Source organism: Choloepus didactylus, chromosome 8, assembly GCF_015220235.1.
Source record: "Choloepus didactylus isolate mChoDid1 chromosome 8, mChoDid1.pri, whole genome shotgun sequence".
NCBI classification, from domain to species: domain Eukaryota; kingdom Metazoa; phylum Chordata; class Mammalia; order Pilosa; family Megalonychidae; genus Choloepus; species Choloepus didactylus.
Window position 1 is genome coordinate 69,369,221 of NC_051314.1, and position 20,820 is coordinate 69,390,040.

A 20,820-nucleotide genomic window follows, 5' to 3' on the forward strand; every position below is an offset into this window, starting at 1 on the left:
CTTGGGAGACTGATAATGTCAGTTTGCTGGAGTAGGGTATAAAATGTCTAGTGGGAAAGAAAGCATGAATAGAATGGAGCCAGACTGTGTACTCTGCATTTTATAGGCAACAGTAGGTGATGAAGGATTTTTGTTTTTGTTTTCATTTTGTTTTGTGGGAATGGGAAAATGATCAAGCTGTACTTCAGGAAAAATTATTTCTGGCAATAAGGTAAAGAATGGTTTGGGCTGGAATGAGTACCACAAAGGGGAAACAAGTAAGAAAGCTACAAAAATGATTCCATTTATTTATACCGTTTGCATCTATAAAGTAAATACTACAAATGGAGAATGGAAACTCTCCCCAAATGTCAGTGATCTCATACCTTAAAAAAATATGAATTGTCCATTCAACACCCTGAATTTCAGATTATTAGTTAAAAAAAAGTCAGCTAAACTGCTGTTTAACATAAAGAAGATAAAACAGTACAAATTAATTTATTTAATTGACATCTTAATGGACTTGAAGCTTTGTTGTCATGAGGAATGGAAAAAAGACAGTATGATCGCTCTTATGGTCCTAAAATTCAGTTAACTTAATAACAAAAAAATTATATCATAAATAGCATATAAATGTTATGAGTTTAGAATAACTGCGTTTCTAAGCACTTACCATTCTCAGGCTGAGTTTTCTTAAGTGAATCAATGAGTGTACTAACTGCTTTTAAAACAAATATGATCTCTGTTACTTGTTGCCTAAAAAAAAGAGATGGGAAATTATATTTGTCAAGATTTTAAAACATGTCATATGTGGTTTTTACTAGGTTTTTACTTTGGAAAAACACTGAACAAAATACAATTAAAGTTAATGCTAGTTTTTTAAATCTTATAGAAGAAAAATCATCTTACTAACATGTACTTCAGGTGCAAATCAGATTTATAGTTTTTCACCCATAATTTATGAATTTTTTAAAAGAGAAAAAAAGGCAATCTACTCATGAAAGTTCTAAATTTATTTGTAGGATATTCTGTATAACTACTTAAAATTAAAAATTTTATAATATATATTAAAAATCATCTAAAAATGTGTTGTTTAAAAAAACTAATTAGTACTAAGATCTCTCAAAGCTTAAATGAAACAAAGACTTCTCTTACTCCCTGGCACTTATTTTCCCATGCTGTTAAAAATTAACATTCAAAATTATAATGGCACTTATTTAACTTTCTAATACAACAAACTAGGAACATGATTGAAATCATTAATCTTAAAGTGGTTAGCAAAGAAGAATGAAGTTGGAGTAAAGGATAAAAAGAGATCTTTCTCCATACAGAATTAAAGTTCTTCTGCTCTATAGTTTTTTACTCCCATTCTTGGTATAAATCTGTGCTATTATTCTACAAATAGAATTTTCTGAATCTATGACAGGACACTATTTCAAGTCTTCCTTTGTAAACACGTAAGTATTTCATTATCGTATTATGTAGCTTTTCAGAAAGTAATTTAATGATACTATATCAAACACAGAATGATACAATATAACTTCATGGACAACCATTAATAGGACTCAATTAAAGGAAGTATTTTGAATAAAAACCTAAAATTTAAAAAATGAAGGAACAGTTGTTCTCTGAAATCAATCTGTTAGAGCTTTATAAATAAAAATATTCCCTGCCAAAGCAACCTTGAATATTGCACTTCCAAATACACCTCAGAGATCAATTCTGATTAATCAATTTTCAAAATCATAGCCATAAACAAATCACGCACACCTGTCTTTGAAATTTCTGTAAATAGATTTGAATATGGGGAGGTATAATTCATCTTCTAGAAATTCAAAATATAGTAGATCCTAAAGTAGAAAATAAACAGCTAATAGCATTGGTAATTAAGAAAAAAAAAAGCAAACTAGTATGTGACTCTGTTTTTCATTCATGAAACTAGAAAAAGATAAAAATAAATGATTCAACTGCCAAAGAATTTTAAAATGCTAAAAACTGAGGAAAAGGGCATTCATATACTCCATAGAGAATGTAAACTGGTACAAATTTCTGGCAGCCAAATTATCAAAAGCTTTTAAAATGTCTATATCTTTTGACATGTCAATTCCAACTCCAGGAATTTATTATAAGTAAATAAGAATGTGCACAAAGATTTAGGGTGAATGATTTATCTCTTCAATACTACCTTATGAGATAGGAGCCACCGTGATTTTTCTCTTTCCCGACTTAGATATCTTTGTCTTTCAATATAATTTTCTTCCAATATTATACTTTTTCAATTCCTTTGCCCTAAACCCTAATTTCCACATGAAAAAAAATAGATTTTCAACCTAATCCTAATTTATGGTTGCTTCCTTCAATGAATTTTGGTCTATAACTGAACTTTGATTAGCTTTGGCTTAGGAGAAAGGCCCATAGCCTCTTCCACTTGCACAGAGGGCTTGGATAGATGAGAAGGAAATTCAGTTTAGGTCTAAGAACTTATTAGGAGATTAGATGAGAGGCAGATCTAGGACATGGCTAACTGACTTGTAGAGAAACCTAGAAATGACTCTAAAACAAACTAGGATGTTCCCAGAGTATGATTTATCTATTATTTTCATTCTAGAAGATAATATCTGTTTATACAGATCTACAAGTTCTCATCCAGAAATCCTTAAAGAAGATATAATTAGAATTCAATTTTTCTTTTTTTCAGATACAAAAAGTAATTTTGTACATCATATATTACATAACATCCTAGAGGGGTCGAGGAATACATTACTATATCTGCAGCAAAACCTATTAATATTTACGTCACATGGGATAAATAAAATTATAAACAGCTTCAGGTCAGTTCAGATCATTTACGGAAATAGTTTTCAGAGCTTTTTATGTTATCAGTAATTATTATATCCTTTTTTAAAAAAATAAAATACCTACCTTGGAAGAGGGCATTTGCCACTTAATCTTTCATCCTCTATATAGCGATGTAGTACATCTTGGATCTCTTTAAAAGCACTGAGAGTGCCATTCGTGAGATGTAGCCCTTCTTGAGGTGTTGTGACTTTATTACTGAAGGAAAACTGGAGCAATGTTTCAAAACACATTTTAGAAAATTCCTCTCTTAAACGAATATCAATCTCTGCTTCTGTGAAATTAACAATTTTGATGGTTAACAAAGGTTAAATTGACACGCCTTAATTATAACAACTCTCAGCAAAGAGCTTGAAAAACCCATAACTAACAGCATATACACGGTGAAGTAATAAACAATTTCCCTCCTTAAGATCAGATAATTAGGCATGATTGCCCACTCTCATCACTTCTATTTATCATTTTACTGGTAATTCCTAGCCATTCAGTAAGACAAACATAAGAAATGAAAGGCATAAAGAGCATATTTGCAGAGAATAAGACATTCTGGCCCTTCTGGGTTAGCATCAATTAAAAATTACATAGCAAAGAATAATGGCCCATTATTATTCTTTGCAGTGGATTGCTGGAGTTAGCCTGTACTGTTTAGCTGAAGCCAAATGTGCACACCTCTTCCAAACTCCTCATTCAGTGATGTGATATTGATAGCTTGAAATCAGCCATGGCAGGAGTATTTATACCATAGAAATCATAGCATTTATACCATAGAAATACCACAGAAATCAGCAATTGCTACAAATCAGAGCTGTTTCCCCTTAAACAGCTGGATAAACTTTTACCAACACACTACTGGTCATGGGGTTGGAAGTTCTCTAGTACAGACTTGATTAAGAACACTCAGCCAAAACAGACATGTCTCCAGAGAAGATATAAAAATGTCCTATAAAGTTCACAAAAGATGCTCCACATCTTTCGTCATTATGGAAATACAAATCAAAACTACAATACGATACCATGGCACACCCACAAAAACAGCTATTAGAAAAAAAGAAAATAACAAGTGCTGGCGAGGATGTGGAGAAACTGGGACCCTCATTCATTGCTGGTGAGAATGTAAATGGTGCAGCCACTATAGCAAACAGTTTGATTGTTCCTCAAAAAGTTAAACACAGAATTATCACATGACCTGACAGTCCTACTCCTAGATATATACACAAAACAATTGAAAGGACTCAAACAGATATTTGTACATCTCTGTTAATAGCAGTCAAAAGGTTCACAAATAGCCAAAGGGTGGGAACAACCCAAGTGTACATCAACAGATGAATGGATAAACAAAATGTGGTATATACATACATTGGAATATTATTCAGCCATAAAAAGGAAACTAGTTCTGATACATGCATTGTACAAAATGGATAACCTTGAAAACATGCTAAGTAAAATAAGCCAGATACAAAAGGACAATTATTGTATGGTTTCAGCTAATAGGATACATGTAGAATAAGCAAAAATCACAGAGACAGAAAGTAGATTGCAGATTACCAGGGAATGGGGTTATTGCTTAACGCATACAGAGTCTATATTTGGAGCAATAAAAAGTTTTTTAACGGATTGTGGTGTTGGTTGCACAATATTGTGAATATAATTAATGCTACTGAAGTGTATGTTTAAAAGTGATTACAATGGTAAATTTTATATTACATACATATTACCACAATAAAACAAACAAAAGAATGAATACTCAAGAATATGCCAAACTGTGCCTCAAGCTAGAGTGAAAGTTTTACAAAAGGTACCATCAAATGAATATTGGTTTTTAATGTCATTCATTCATTTAACTCAGTAAGTTAAGCTATGGGAGGCCTGGGAACCTGCTCCGGGAAGTGCGGGAGAGGAAGGCACCAGGCCACTCAAAGAACACCCCAAAGGCTTGTGAGTGCATGGCAGGCAGGGAGTAGGGCATGTTTGAGCTGCAGGGTGCCTTTGAGTGGATTTCCTGCTGAACTACACAGGGCCCACAATGCACCCTCAGGGTAGACAGTCCCCAGTGCACAAAGAGAACTGGTGCACTGATTGGATCCCATTCAGTTTGGACCCCACCCAGCACACAGGAGAAATTTGGGGAACGCTGGATTGAGAGTAAGAGGTGGCTCAAGAGTGCCACCTGCTGGTAGGGCAGAAAAGTGCACTCCAGCAAGCTGTAGATCTGCCAAATTATACAGAAATGCTCAAAATTGAGGCAGAGTTTAAAATTTTCACAGACAAGTGCTGAGAGAATTTGTTAACAAGAGACCTGTCCTGCAAGAAATATAAAGGGAGCTCTACCAACTGATAAAGAAAGAAAGGAAAGAGAGATGTGGAGAAGGACACAGAACTGAAGAGTATTAATAACAGTAACTTAAAGGAAAAAAAGAGGAGGAAAAATTAGATCTGACAACTAAAAACCAAAGAATAAGATGGATGGTTCAAGAACTCCCTTCATGGTAATAACTTTGAATGTGAATGGATTAAACTCTACAATTAAAAGACATAGACTGGTAAAATGAAATAAAAAGTATGACCCATCAATATGCCATTTATAAGAGACTCACCTCAGACCCTGCAACACAAAGAAACTGAAAGTGAAAGGATGGAAAAAATATTCTACGCAAGCTGCAACCAAAAGAAAGCAGGGGTAGCTAAACTAATATCAGGCAAAATAAACTTTAAAGACAAAGATGTCAGAAGAGACAAAGAAGGAAACTATATATTAATAAAAGGGACAATTCACCCAGAAAAAATAACAATCATAAATGTTTACACAACCAATCAAGGAGCTCCAAAATACATGAGACAAACATTGGCTAAACTGAAGGCAGCAACAGACATTTCTACAATAATAGTGGAAACTTCAATAGACTACTCTATTCTATAGACAGAACAACTAGACAGAGGACTAATATGGAAATTGAGAATCTAAACAATATGATAAATGAATTAGACTTAAAAGACATATATATACAGATTGTTACATCCAAAAGCACCAGGACACACATTCTTCTATAGGGCTCATGGAAAGTTCTCCACTACAGATCATATGCTGGGGCAGAAAACAAGTCTTAAAAAATTTAAAAAGATTGAAATTATCCAAAGTACATTCTCTGACCATAATAGAATGCAACTAGAAATCAACAACCACCAAAGAACCAGAACTTTCACAAATATATGGAGGTTAAGCAACACACTCCTAAACTACCAGTGGGTCAAAAAAGAAACTGCAAGAGAAATAGGTACATATCTAGAGATGAATGAAAATGAGAGCACAACATATCAAAACCTATGGGATGCAACGAAGGCGGTGCTGAGAGGGAAATTTATAGGTCTAAATGCATACATCAAAAAGCAAGAAATAGCTAAAACCAAAGACCTAACTAAACAACTGAAGAGGCTAGAGAATGAGCCATAAACTAACCCTAAAGCAAGTAGAAGAAAAGAAATGACAAAGACTAAAGCAGAAATAAATGAGCTGGAGAACAAAAATGCAATAGAGAGAATAAATAAAACCAAAAGTTGGTTCTTTGAGATCAACTAGATTGACAGACCCCTAGCTAGACTGACAAAGTCAAAAAGAGAGACGACCCAAATAAACAGAATCAGGAATGAGGGTGGGGTAATTACTATAGATCCTGAAGAAATAAAAAAAATCGTTAAGAGGATACTATGAACAATTGTATGCCAACAAGCTAGACAATTTAGAGGAAATGGACAATTTCCTGTAAACTCATGAACAACCTAGACTGACCCAAGAAGAAATAGAAGACCATAACAAACCAATCACAAACAAAGAGATCCAATCAGTCATCAGAAATCTACCTACAAATAAAAGCCCAGGGCCAGATGGCTTCACAGAATTTTACCAAACTTTCCAAAAAGAATTGACACCATTCCTGATCAAATTCTTTCAAAAAACTGAAGAAAAAAGAACACTACCTATCTCATTTTATGAAGCTAAATATCACTCTGATACTAAAACCAGATAAGATACTACAAAAAAGAAAACTACAGGCCAGTCTCCCCAATGAATATAGACGCAAAACTCCTAAACAAAATACTTGCAAACTGAATCCAAAGGCACACTGAAAGAATTATATACCACGACCAAGTGGGGTTCATTCCTGGCATGCAAGGGTGGTTCAACATAAGAAAATCAATCGATGTAATACAACACATTAACAAAGCAAAAGGGAAAAATCAAATGATCATTACAATAGATGCTCAAGAAGCACCGGACAAAATTCAGCATCCCTTTTTGATAAAAACACTTCAAAAGGTAGGAATCGAAGGAACCTTCCTCAATATGATGAACAGCATATATGAAAAACCCACAGCCAACATAGTACTCAATGGTGAGTGGCTGAAAGCCTTCCCGCTAAGATCGGGAATGAGACAAGGATGCCCACTGTCACCACTATTATTCAACATTGTGCTAGAAGTTCTAGCCAGAGCAGTTCACCAAGACAAAGAAATAAAAGGCATCCAAACTGGAAAGGAAGAAGTAAAACTGTCATTATTTGCAGATGATATGATCTTATATTTGGAAAATCCTGAGAAATCAATGACAAAGCTACTTGAACTAATAAACAAATGCAGCAGAGTGGCAGGATACAAGATTAATGCACATAAGTCAGCAATATTCCTATACATTAGTAATGACCTAACTGAAGAGGCAATAAAAAAAAAAAATTCTATTCACAATAGTGTGTCAGTTAAAGCCATATTCTTTAATGCACTCTTGTGGGGGCAGACATTAATTTTTTTGATCAGGGTGTAACCTCTTGATTGAACGTTTCCATGGAGATTTGATCCCGCCCATTCAGGGTAGGTGTTGATTAATTCACTGGACTACTTAAGAGAGCTCCAGGCCCAGATGCTTGCCAACACTGATGCCTGGAGCTGCAGACAGAAGCACAGAAACATTTTGTAGAAAGCCATTTTTTTTTTTTTTTCCATTTTTATTGAGATTGTTCAGATACCATACAATTATCCAAAGATCCAAAGTGTACAATCACTTGCCCCTGGGTACCCTCATACAGCTGTGCATCCATCACACTTAATTTTTGTTCAATTTTTAGAAACTTTTCATTACTCCAGACAAGAAATAAAGTGAAAGATGAAAAAAGAAAAAAAGAAAAGGAAACTCTAAACCTCCCCTATCCCTAACCAACCCCCCTCAATTGTTGACTCCTAGTATTGATATAGTACGTTTGTTACTGTTTATGAAAAAATGTTGAAATACTACTAACTGTAGTATAGAGTTTGTAATAGGTATATAGTTCTTCCCTATATGCCCCCTCTATTATTAACTTCTAATTGTATTGTCATACATTTGTTCTGGTTCACGAAGTGATTACTAGTGTTTGTACAGTTGATCATGGACATTGCCCACCATAGGATTCAGTTTTATACATTTCCATCTTTTGACCTCCAACTTTCCTTCTGGTGACATATATGACTCTGAGCTTCCCCTTTCCACCTCATTCACACACCATGCGGCGCTGTTAGTTATTCTCACATCTTGCTACCAACACCCCTGCTCATTTCCAAACATTTAAGTTCATCCTAATTGAACATTCTGTTCATACTAAGCAAGAGCATCTACATTTCTTCCACAAGGCAGGAGGGAGAGTCAAAGAAGGTAGAGAGGCAAAAGAAAGAGGAAACAAAAAAAAAATGACAGCTAGGAAGCAGCAAAAGGAAAAATAACCTTAAATCAAAGTAGAATAAAGAATCAGACAATACCACCAATGCCAAGTGTCTAACATGCCTCCCCTATTCCCCCCTCTTATCTGCGTTCACCTTGGTATATCACCTTTGTTACATTAAAGGAAGCATAATACAATGATTCTATTAGTTACAGTCTCTAGAGTTTATGCTGATTGCATCCCTCCCCCAGTGCCTCCCCATTTTTAACACCTTGCAAGGTTCACATTTGCTTGTTCTCCCTCGTAAAAGAACATATTTGTACATTTTATCACAATTGTTGAATACTCTAGATTTCACCAAGTTACACAGTCCCAGTCGTTATCTTTCCTCCTTTCCTGTGGTGTCTCACATGCTCCCCAGCTTCCTCTCTCAACCGTATTCATAGTTACCTTTGTTCAGTGTACTTACATTGTTGTGCTACCATCTCCCAAAATTGTGTTCCAAACCACGCACTTCTGTCTTCTATCACCCTGTAGTGCTCCCTTTAGTATTTCCTGTCGGGCAGGTGTCTTGTTCACAAAGTCTCTCATTGTCTGTTTGTCAGAAAATATTTTGAGCTCTCCCTCATATTCGAAGGACAGCTTTGCTGGAAACAGGATTCTTGGTTGGTGGTTTTTCTCTTTCAGTATCTTAAATACATCACATCACTTCCTTCTTGCCTCCATGGTTTCTGCTGAGAGATCCGCACATAGTCTTATGAAGCTTCCTTTGTATGTAATGGATTGCTTTTCTCTTGCTGCTTTCAGGATTCTCTCTTTGTCTTTGACATTTGATAATCTGATTATTAAGTGTCTTGGAGTAGGCCTATTCATATCTCTTCTGTTTGGAGTATGCTGCGCTTCTTGAATCTGTAATTTTATGTCTTTCATAAGAGATGGGAAATTTTCATTGATTATTTCCTCTATTATTGCTTCTGCCCCCTTTCCCTTCTCTTCTCCTTCTGGGACACCAATGATACGTACATTATTGTACTTTGTTTCATCCTTGAGTTCCCGGAGACGTTGCTCGCATTTTTTCATTCTTTTCTCCATCTGCTCCTTTGCATGTAGGCTTTCAGGTGTTTTGTTCTCCAGTTCCTGGGTGTTTTCTTCTGCCTCTTGAGATCTGCTGTTGTATGTTTCCATTGTGTCTTTCATCTCTTGTGTTGTGCCTTTCATTTCCATAGATTCTACCAGTAGGTTTTTTGAACTTTTGATTTCTGCTGTATACATGTCCAGTGCTTCCTTTACAGCCTCTATCTCTTTTGCAATATCGTCTCTAAACTTTTTGAATTGATTTAGCATTAGTTGTTTAAATTCCTGTATCTCAGCTGAAGTGTATGTTTGTTCCTTTGACTGGGCCATAACTTTGTTTTTCTTAGTGTAGGTTGTAATTTTCTCTTGTCTAGGCATGGTTTCCTTGGTTATCCAAATCAGGTTTTCCCAGACCAGAACAGGCTCAGTTTCCAGAGCGAAGAAATATTCAGTATCTGGTTTCCCTGCTGGTGTGTCTTAGAAAATTGCTCCACCCTTTGATGCCTCGGGTCACTGTGCTTTTCTGCCCAGCAGGTGATGCCTGTTAGCCTATAATTTTTGACTGGTGTGAGGCGGTATGGCCGTGTTCCCCCAGGCTCTGGGGTCTGGTTCTGAATGGAAAGGGCCCCACCCCTTTTCTCCTAGAGAAGACAGAACCCCCAGGTGGAGGTCATTAGTATTTCAATGGTCTCTCTCTCTCTGCTTGTGCTGTCTCCGCCCTTCCCCGAGTCACAGCCCTGGAAACTTAAAATGACTGGGGCTTTCTCCACTGAGCCGAAAAAGAAACAGACAGTGCCCTTCAGACCCAGTCAAGGCGACCCTCTGGCTCTCCCAGGTCAGTCGTCACCCAAAGCCTCTGTCTGTTTTTTGGGGCTGCGTACCTGTAGTGAGCAGTTCACACTCGCTACTTAAAACCCCAGTTGGAGCTGAGCCGTATTCGCTTGCTAGGAGAGAGTGTCTCTCTGGCACCACGCGGCTCCACAGCTTGGGCTATGGGGGAGGGGGTCTCCTGACCTGGTTCTGCAGGTTTTACTTACAGATTTTATGCTGTGTTCTTGGGCATTCCTCCCAATTCAGGTTGGTGTGTGATGAGTGGATGGTCTCGTTTGTCCCCCCGCAGTTATTCTGGATTATTTACTAGTTGTTTCTGTTTTTTTGTAGTTGTTCCAGGGGGACTACTTAGCTTCCACTCCTCTCTATGCCGCTATCTTGCCCCTCCCTCTGTAGAAAGCCATTTTGAAACACATCCTGGGTGCAAAGGACCAGCAGATGCTAGGCATGTGCCTTCCCAGCTGACAGAGGTGTTCCAGACGCCATTGATCATTCTTCGGTAAAGGTATCTTCTTGTTGATATCTTACTCTGGACACTTTTATGACCTCAGGTCTGTAAATTTGTAACTTAGTAAATTCCCTTTATAAAAGCCATCCATTTCTGGTATTTTGCAAAATGGCAGCACTAGCAAACTGGAAAAAATAGCAACTAAAAAAAAAATCAACTACCTGTGAGTAAATTTAACCAAGGATGTAAGAGACCTCTACACAGAAAATTATAAGTTGTTACTAAAAGAAATCAAAGGGGAACTAAAGAGATAGAAAGATATTCCGTGTTCATGGATAGGAAGGCTAAACGCCATTAAGATGTCAATTCTACCGAAACTGATCTACAGATTCAATGCAATTCCAATCAAAATTCCAACAACTTACATTGCAGTCTTGGAAAAGCTAGCTATCAAGTTTATTTGGAAGGGAAAAGGGCCTCAAATTGCCAAAAGCATTCTAAAAAAGAACAAAGTGGGAGGACTTACACTTCTAGACTCTGAAGTCTAATATAAAGCCACAGTGGTAAAAACAGCACGCTATTGGTACAAAGATAGACATATTGATCAATGAAATCAAGTTGAGAGAAAGAAATGGACCCCCAGATCTATGGTCAACTGAATTTTGATTAAGGACCCCAAGTCACTGAACTGGGACAGAACAGTCTCTTCAACAAACAGGGCTGGAGGAATTGGATATCCATATCCAAAAGAATAAAAGAGGACTCCTACCTCACACTCTATACAAAAATTAACTCAAAGTGGATCAAAGACCTCAATATAAGAGCACAATAAAACTCTGAGAAGATACTATAGGGAAACATATTCAAGATCTAGTAATACGAGGTAGCTTCTTAGACCTTACACCCAATGCACAAGCAACAAAAGGAAAAACAGATAAATGGGACCTCCTCAAAATCAAAAGCCTCTGTGCCTCAAAAGACTTTGTCAAAAACGTGAAGAGGCAACCAACTCAATGGGAGAAAATATTTGGAAACCATAGATCTGATAAGAGACTGACATCCTGCATATATAAAGAAATCCTATGTGCCAGTTTGGATGTATTATGTCCCCCAAAACACCATGTTCTTTAATGCAATCTTGTGTGGGCAGATGTATTAGTGTTGATTAGGTTGGAATCCATCGTTTCCATGAAGACGTGACTCAATCAACTGTGAGTGGACATTTGATTGGATTATTTCTGTGGAGATATGACCCTGCCCATTCAGAGTGGGTCTTGATTTAATCACTGGAGTCCTTTAAAACAGCTCACAAACAGAAGGATCTCAGAGCAGTTGCAGCTAAGAGAGACATTTTGGAGACGGATGTTTGAAAGCAGACTTTTGCTGATACCTTGGAAAAAATAGCCTAGATTTTCCCCCAAGAAGCTGACACAGAGACATTTTGGAGAACGCCATTTTGAAATGCAACCTGGGAGCAAGCAGACGCCAGCCATGTGCCTTCCCAGTTAACAGACGCTTTCTGGATGCCAATGGCCTTTCTCCATTGAAGTTATATGTGTGTTGATGCCTTAATTTGGACATTTTCATGGCCTTCAGACTGTAAACTTGTAACCAAATAAACCCCCTTTATAAAAGTCAATCCATTTCTGGTATTTTGCATAATGGCAGCATTAGCAAACTGGAACATCCTACAACTCAAAAACCATAGTACAAACAGCCCAATTATAAAATGGGCAAAAGATATGAAAAGGTATTTTTCTGAAGAAGAAATACAAACACCTAAAAAACACATGAAAAAAATGTTCATCTTCACTAGCTATTAGGAAAATGCAAATCAAAACCACATGGAGATACCATCTCATACAAAAGGAATGGCTGCCATTAAACAAACAGGAAACAAAAAATTCTAGAGAGGATGTGAATAAATTGCAACTCTTATTCATTGCTGTGGAACTGTATAATGGTACAGCCACTGTGGAAGACAGTTTGGCAGCTTCTCAGAAAACTAGATATCGAATTACCCTATGATCTGGCAATTCTACTTCTCAGTATATACCCAGAAGATCTGAAAGCACTGAGATGAATAGACATTTGTACACCAATGTTCATAGTGGCATTGCTTACAATTGCCAAGAGATGGAAACAATCCAAGTGTCCAACAGATGAGAGGATAAACAAAATGTAGTATACACATACAATAGAATACTATGCAGCAGTAAGAAAAGAACAAGGTCCTGAAACATATGGCAACATAGATAAACCTTGAAGATACAATGCTAAGTGAAAGAAGTCAGACACAAAAGGAGAGAGATTGCATGCTACCACTACTGTGAATTCCCTGAATAATGTAAACTCAATGTCTTATAATGTAGAATATTGGGGACCTAGAGACAGAAGCTAGTGAAGAGGGACTGATAACCTAGTATGTTCAGATATGTTAATGAATTCAAAGGTATGGGAATGGATGGGGTGATAATTGTTTGTTAATGGGATTATAAGTATCAGAGTGGCTTTGAAGGCAAACAGGATTGAAATGGGTTGTTTAAAGGCATGTATCCCACAGATCAGCACTACAAACATAGATACATGCTTGCATGACATACTTCTAAGGTATGACACTGGTACAGAGAATTGACAACAGAGTGGTATATGGGAAAAATCTACCTTTGGCATTAAAGGGACTACAATTAATGGGAATACCTTACTATTACCCCACAAATACTAGGGACAAATAATTAAGGCTTAAAAGAGCTATGGGGTATTTTGGGTCATGAGAATTGTATAAAATGGAGAGTGATGAGGATTGTACAACTAAGTGATGATAATGTGAGATACTGATTATTGTGGATATAACATACGCTATATGAACTTAGGAACCCCCTACTTTATAAGTCAAGCCCTCAATCTTGAGGCTTGCTCTTGTGAAATTTATAGTTGTAAAGGGGAGGCTAAGCCCACTTGTAATTATCCCCAGAAGTCACCCCCAGAGAACTTTTGTTGCTCTAATGTGGACTTTCTCTCTCTAAGCCCAACTCTGCAAATAAATTCATCACCCTCCCCCTGATGTGGGACAGGATCCCCCAGGTGATCCTGGTCTCCCTGGTGACATGGGACACAGATTCTGGAAATGAGCCTGACCCTGTCATCAAGGAGGTGAGAACGCCTTTTTGAGTATAAGGGGGAAAAGAAAGGCAACAAAATAAGGTTTTACTGGGTAAGAGATTTCAAATAGAGTTGAGAAGCAGTCCTGGAGGTTACTTCTATACAAGCTTTAGATATCCCAAATGGTCACAGTATGATAAGCCCAAGTCAACAGTAGTCCCCCAAACTGAAAAGAATACCCGGGTCCCTTTCTGAGACTCTATAAAAGTTTCACTCATTAAGTTTATTCTTCAGAAACTTAAATCCTCCGGAGAGCTCCTATGCCAGCTAAGTTCCAAAACCCAGATGTAACAGCCTCTTCAAGAAAATCAACCAGTTGTACCCCCTTTTCCAATAATGTCAACACCCCTTTTCAACATAAATAAGTTAGGGTGGTCACTGCCTAAACATCCCTGAAGACTGGGAAAGTGATTAAACTAGAGGAAGGGGTAGCAACAGACAAGAAAAAATTCAACAAAGGATTATGAATCCTGGATCTCTATATAATTTTCTTTTTCTAAGGTATCTTTCTTAGTTGCTAAGAAAGAACTGTAACCCTCAACATTTTTTGAAATTTGCTATACTGCTACCTGTTAAATTGTAATTTAAAGTTATCACCTTTTTGTATACATGTTATATTTCACAATAAGGAACTAACTGAAACTGTGGAACTGTAATCCATAACATTCTTTGAAATTTGTTCTCCAACTACTTGTTAAATTGCACTTGGAAAGTTATCACTTCTTTGTAAATATGTTACATTACACAATAAAAAAAAGAAGTTAAGGTATGACAAGTCTGCCTTTTTGATTAGCTGAAGATAGAAAATTCAATTTAGAAAAGTAAACTTAGATCTTGAACTAAGTTTGTGAAAGAGAAGAGGCTAGATGTTTCACATTTACCAAAAAGCATGCGGAAAATCTTATTAAAAAAAATAATAAATGTTTTGCAGTAGTAAAGAAATTAATGGGAAGAAGTAAACTTCCTTATCTAAAATGGGGTGTAAATAGCCTAATTTCTGTTTCATAATTTCTGGTTTAATTTTCTTCTCTCTCCACCTAGACCCTAGACCCTTACAAGCTATCACATCAATCACTCTACTCTACTCCCTTGCTCACAATCCTCCTAATACACGCACCTACCTAACCTTGGATCTATACAGATTTTTTTTCATTCATACACTGAGTTCCTTGAACACTACTAGAGAAAACCACATCCTAGTATGGATTAATATCACTACAAATGTCTGGTCTCCAGTCTTGGTAGGACCCAAATATTGTCAGTAACCTGTCCTTCCCGGAGTACCTTGTTCACAACTTCCTCCATTCTTCACAGAGATTATTTTAGTTTCTTTATTCTCAAGCCTCTGACCTTACACAACTCCTTTCCTCTTCAGTTACATAAGACTACACACCTATCATTCTACAGAGAAGACCATCCCAATGCAATGCCCTTACTTAATGTTTCCTCATCTAGAAATTTATTTACATTCTCACCTTTTTTCTTTCTGCCCCTCAATTTAAGACTAATCCTTTTATATGCGCTTTGGATTTCATAGCCTTCTGGTCTCCTAAATATCTTTTTAAAATATATTTTTAATCTCTCCCTTTCCATGGATTCCTTTCCCTCTGAAAATTAGCAGGCTCAAGTCACTCAAACCTTAAGAAGAAAAAATTCTCCTGATATTATATCCTACTCTGGCTTGTCTCTTACTTCACTTTAACATCTTACAACTATGTGTTTTCTTCTTTTCCTTGCATCTCATTCATTTAGCTTCTGTCCACCATACCTTTATTGACAGTGTGCTAGAAAAGGTCCCCAAAAATATGCTCATTGCCAAATCATGGACATTTTTCAGTGAACTTATTTGACTTTAAACTGTCTCCTTTCCATCACTCCACAACACTACTCTCTCCTGATTATTCTCATATCTCTCCAGTGTTCATTCTTTTTTAAAAAATTGTGATATAATTCACATACCATAGTAGTCACCCTTTTAAAGTGGCTTTTTAGTATATTCACAAAGTTGTACAACCATCATCACTATCTAATTCTAGAATATTTTCATCATCTTTCTTCATCTCCTTGGTAGATTTTTCCCAGCCTGGTGTCTTCTAGGAGATGTGGTATTACAGAAACACACAGGCTTCAAATTTAGAAAGACCAGTGTTCAAATCCTAGGTTAGCTTCTTACTAATGTTCAAACTCAAGCACATTAATTCCTCTGAACCTCATATAGTTCTTCTATAAAAGGAGACTGTTTTGAGGATTAAATGTGAAAGTGTATAAGGTGCCTAACACAGCAGATAATAAATGTTAGCATTCTTCCTTTAGGGTTTCCTCTAGTTTCTGTTTTTCGTTTTACACTACAATCTCCCTGGGCAATCTCATTTGTGCCCCCTGGAATCAGCCTTGAATCATGAGCTAGTAATTCCAGATTCTATATTCATAGTACAGATTTCCCTCATTCCAGACTCAAATTTACAACTCCACTTAGATATCCCATATGCATCTCAAACCCAAAAGTTTAAAACTGAACATAATATTTTCCTCTCAAACTTTTTCTTTCTTCCCGATTTCCTATTTGATTAATGTCATCACATTAATCAATGTCATCACAACTAAGCTAGAGTCTAAGGGTCATCCTTGGACCTCCCACAGAATCCCTTAATAAGTCCTATTACGTTTCCTAAATACTTCTGGAATCTTTTATGATATTTTGGGGTTCTTTTGTTTATTGTGTGATGGCAGTTGTTTTTAAAATATTTTTTTTCTAACAAAAGAAATCCAGAAATAAATATATATTGTAACCAAGTCAAATAACAGAAAGGAATACAAAGAAAAAGGATAAGTAAAGGAAGAAATCTTTTAACTCCCTCACATCTGCTTTCTTAGTGGTAACCATCGTTAACATTTTGGGTTGTATCGCTCCAGACTTTCTTCCGAATAGAGCTAATTTTTTTCTTCCTCATATGATTTTTATTCAGTTATTACATGCTAATAGCTTAAAAATTCAAATAGTGCTAAGAGGCTTATAAGAAAAAAAAAAAGCAGTTCCCTTGCCATTTCCCACCTCTCTTCTGCCCTCATTTCACGGAACTAGCAACTTTCAATTATTTTAATATTTCTTCTAATATTCATTTCTGTATTTCTAAAAATGCATTTATATTGCTTTCTCATATTTACCAATTATAGACATTTCTTATGGAATTCCTATCATGGTATGTGATGATAAAAGCTCATTTCCACTCCCCTAGCACAATTATATGACAACTTTTGGTTAAATTCATATTCAGTGTTTTCATTTATCACATTGTAATTACTGCTGAGACAAGAAGTACATTATTACTACATATTTTTTCTTATATTGGTCTTTCTAATCCTTTGAAAACACTATAAAATATATCTTAATATTGTTTTCCACATGGTCAAACTTGGAATAATTTGTTTTTGACTTTGTTTTTTTTTTCCTAGCTACATCTTTCCTGTAGCGTGACCTCTGCTCTAGTCTGGACTAGTTGCTCTCCAGACATACTGCCCAGCTACATCCTAAAACTAGTCTGGTCATCACCCTAGGAATTGTCTTCATTCTCTCCTCTGTTAAATCCCTCTTCCTAGATCTCATGCCTTCCCTTTTCTTGATTTACTCCTTTGTTTTAGTGGAGAATATCCTGCAGTAGTTTCCTGAGAAAGAGTGAGTGGAAGTAACAGTTTTGGGACTTCACCTTTCTGAAAATATTATTTTACCATGGCTGTCAAAGTACGGGTCCCAGCATCATCATCATCATCATCATCATCTGAGAAGTTGTTAGAAATGGAAATTCTCGGGCCCTACCCCAAACTTATTGAAAGCGCAACTCTGTAGGCATAGCCCAGCAATAGGTTTTAACAAGTAGTTAAACATTAGGCTGAAATTTGAGAATTACTGTTCCACAATCACACTGTCAACAGTGTGCCCGGGTATAAAACTCCATGTTAAAAGTCCTTTCCATTTATAACTCTGAAACCACTGCTTCAGTATCTTTTAGCAAGCAATGTTGCTACTGAGACTTCTAATGTTATTTTGTTACAAATCTTTTGTGTTGAACTTTTTTTTTCTTTCTGAAGTCTTTTAGGATCTATTCGTTATGCCAGGTGTTCTGATATTTCATAATGACATGCCTTACTGTAGGTCCCCCCCCTCCCCGCAAACTATTCTAGGTACTAAGACCATTTTTAATCTGGAGATTTGTTTCTTCAGTTCTTTAGTTTATTTCTTTGATAACTTCCTCTCCTAGATTTGCTCTGTTCTCCTTTCCACTGGTCAGATGCTAGATCCCCTGGATTAACATTCTTATCTTTTTTTCTCATATGTCTACTTCTTTGTCTTTGTTCTCCTTTCTGAGTTATTTCCTTAATGTTCAATTTCATTGAACTTGTTATTTTAGCTATCAATTTTTAGTTTCTATGAGCTCTTTCTTGTTCTAATTGTTCCTTTTTTACAGCATTTTAGTTTCATGGATGCAAAACCCTTTCTTATCTCTGAGGATCCTAATATATATTACATTTTCTATGGCATGGCATTGTATCTGTTTTCTCCCACTTTCATTTGTTTTGGTTTTTCTCTTTGATGAAGGAAGATTTCTTCAAATGTGTGCTTTGGTTGTCAGATCATATACAAATGAGAGACCAAAATAATCACTGGAACTTCTGTGTGAATAAGTTGGTCTTGTTTGACAAGGAATAGCTTTGTATGTATATTTTAAAGCAAACTCCAAATTAAGGTTGAGAAGAAGTTAGTGTCCTATGGCAAAGTCACTGGAAGAATGGCAATATGTCTTGTCTTGGCACATGTAATACTATAAATGTCCAGAGATATCAGAGAAATGCTAGAAAAAAGTATTTCTAGCAATAGTCCTTATTTAGCTTAGGATATTTACACCTAATTGTGAATTTTGTTCTTAATGTGTTTTATAAAAATGTCTCTATAAGGTTTTTAAAAAATACAGTCATAATAATAAAAAGTTTACTGCATTAAGATAAGCAGACTTGTACAGTATTTCTCTGAGATTCTCTTATTAAATCTGCACTTTACCAGACCAGTTTTAAAAATAGTCTGGGCTAGGAAAACGAACTAGTTATGAATTAAACAGTAAAAGTGATATCTAGTGGCCAATTTGGGTACACATTTTCTCCTTAATGGGGTACCGAAGTGCTCAGCACAGCTTAGTAGCAGAAGTTAGTCATGGCTCCAGCAAATTCTGGGGATTAAGGATGTGCATGGTACAAATTTACAATTTTTAATCATCCCACAGAAAAATCACATTATGATGCCAGAATTATATGAGCATGGGTTTAGAAAAAGAGCAATAATAGCAAAAGCAATATATATATATATATATTTTCTCCCAATAAGTCAGCATGGTATAATGAAAAGAAGCATGTAATTCTTTCTAAGTAGGAGTTTTGGCCTCTAGCCTTAAGGATCTTAGGCAATTTTTTTCAACCTTTCCAAACTCACTTCCCCTCTGTATATGGGGGTACCTATCCTCATGAAAATGTGAGGAATGAGATAACATACTTTTAACCCAATACCTGGTATCTAGTAGGCATTCACTAAATGTAAGTTCCCTTAACAAGTGTTAGGTATCTTTTAATTTTTTTTTTAATGGACTAGCTGCAATTTACAGTCCTAAGAGGTACGTATTACTATCTTCATTTTACAGATGACAAAACTGAGTAAGACTCAGAGAAGTTAATCAACTACTCCCACTAAGTGGCAGAATACACACTCATTTTTTCTATACTATATTTTCTCCCAATAATCTATAATTTCACAAAAGCAGGAACTTGTGCCAGCCTGCAATGAAGTGGAATTCATAAGTGCTTTGCAATTTAATTCATCAAGGTGTGTAAATCTGACTATATTCACAAATATTCATTATATTTTCCCCTCATAAAGCTTAATTTCTATATCATATTCCTAAAAAATTATGTTACCATTCTCAAGTTAAAATTTACCACAATTATAGGATTAAACACTTCCTTAGTCGGCTTCTTCAAAAGTGCTTCAATACTTACTAACGTTTAAAAAAAATCATTAATATAACATACCTGTAAATGAAGATGACTGAGAATGTATTGAACCCTTATTAAGCATAGTCATTATCTGACCAACAAATTCCTTGGGAATAAAGTTGGCATATGGTAGTATCTCAGTGCTGATAAGCTGAACTACCTAAAACAAAAGAAGCAAATTCAAATCCATTTTTTTTCTTGAGAGATTGACTAAAATTAAAGTCTCTAGATTAAAATTAAAATTTTCTTTTAAAAGAAAACGAGAGTTAAAAAACTTTCCTTCATAGAAATTCATGAACATATTAATGTTAATATACATAATGGCTACCAGTCTGTTTCCCTCATCTGGCTTAGCAACTTTATTAAAAATTAGTTAATACTATAAACTGTTTACTATGCAACCATTTTGATAAATGTTGATCTTTAACATGGTTAATGTAAATAGCCTTCTAGAGAAAAATAGTCAGCATATGTTACCCTTTACTCATGTTACAACAAAATATCCAAAATAGAATTAAGAATAAGATTTAAATCACCTTTTTATAACTAGAAAGTATGAGCTATATTCATTTTTATGTGTTATTTTGCCCTCTGAAGAAAAAGAAACATTCCCAAGAGTTTTAATACAGCAATGGCACAAAAGACAGTTATTTTGTACCTATAAGATGATCCCTATGCTTTTTAAATGTATACTTTAACATGATTGATTTGATTCACTTAAAAAGTTCCCCTCTCACACTCAAAAGAAAC

At 35.8% G+C, this 20,820-nt stretch overlaps 1 protein-coding gene across 1 annotated transcript in view; it reads right to left on the minus strand.

The window, feature by feature from the left end:
- MON2 (MON2 homolog, regulator of endosome-to-Golgi trafficking) overlaps nucleotides 1–20,820 on the minus strand; it is a 193,764-nt gene that overhangs the window by 12,676 nt on the left and 160,268 nt on the right. Inside the window, 5 exon segments of the mRNA XM_037848170.1 lie at nucleotides 653–735; nucleotides 2,902–2,965; nucleotides 2,968–3,007; nucleotides 3,009–3,109; nucleotides 20,107–20,230. Of these exon segments, the coding sequence (XP_037704098.1) occupies nucleotides 653–735; nucleotides 2,902–2,965; nucleotides 2,968–3,007; nucleotides 3,009–3,109; nucleotides 20,107–20,230 (412 nt within the window).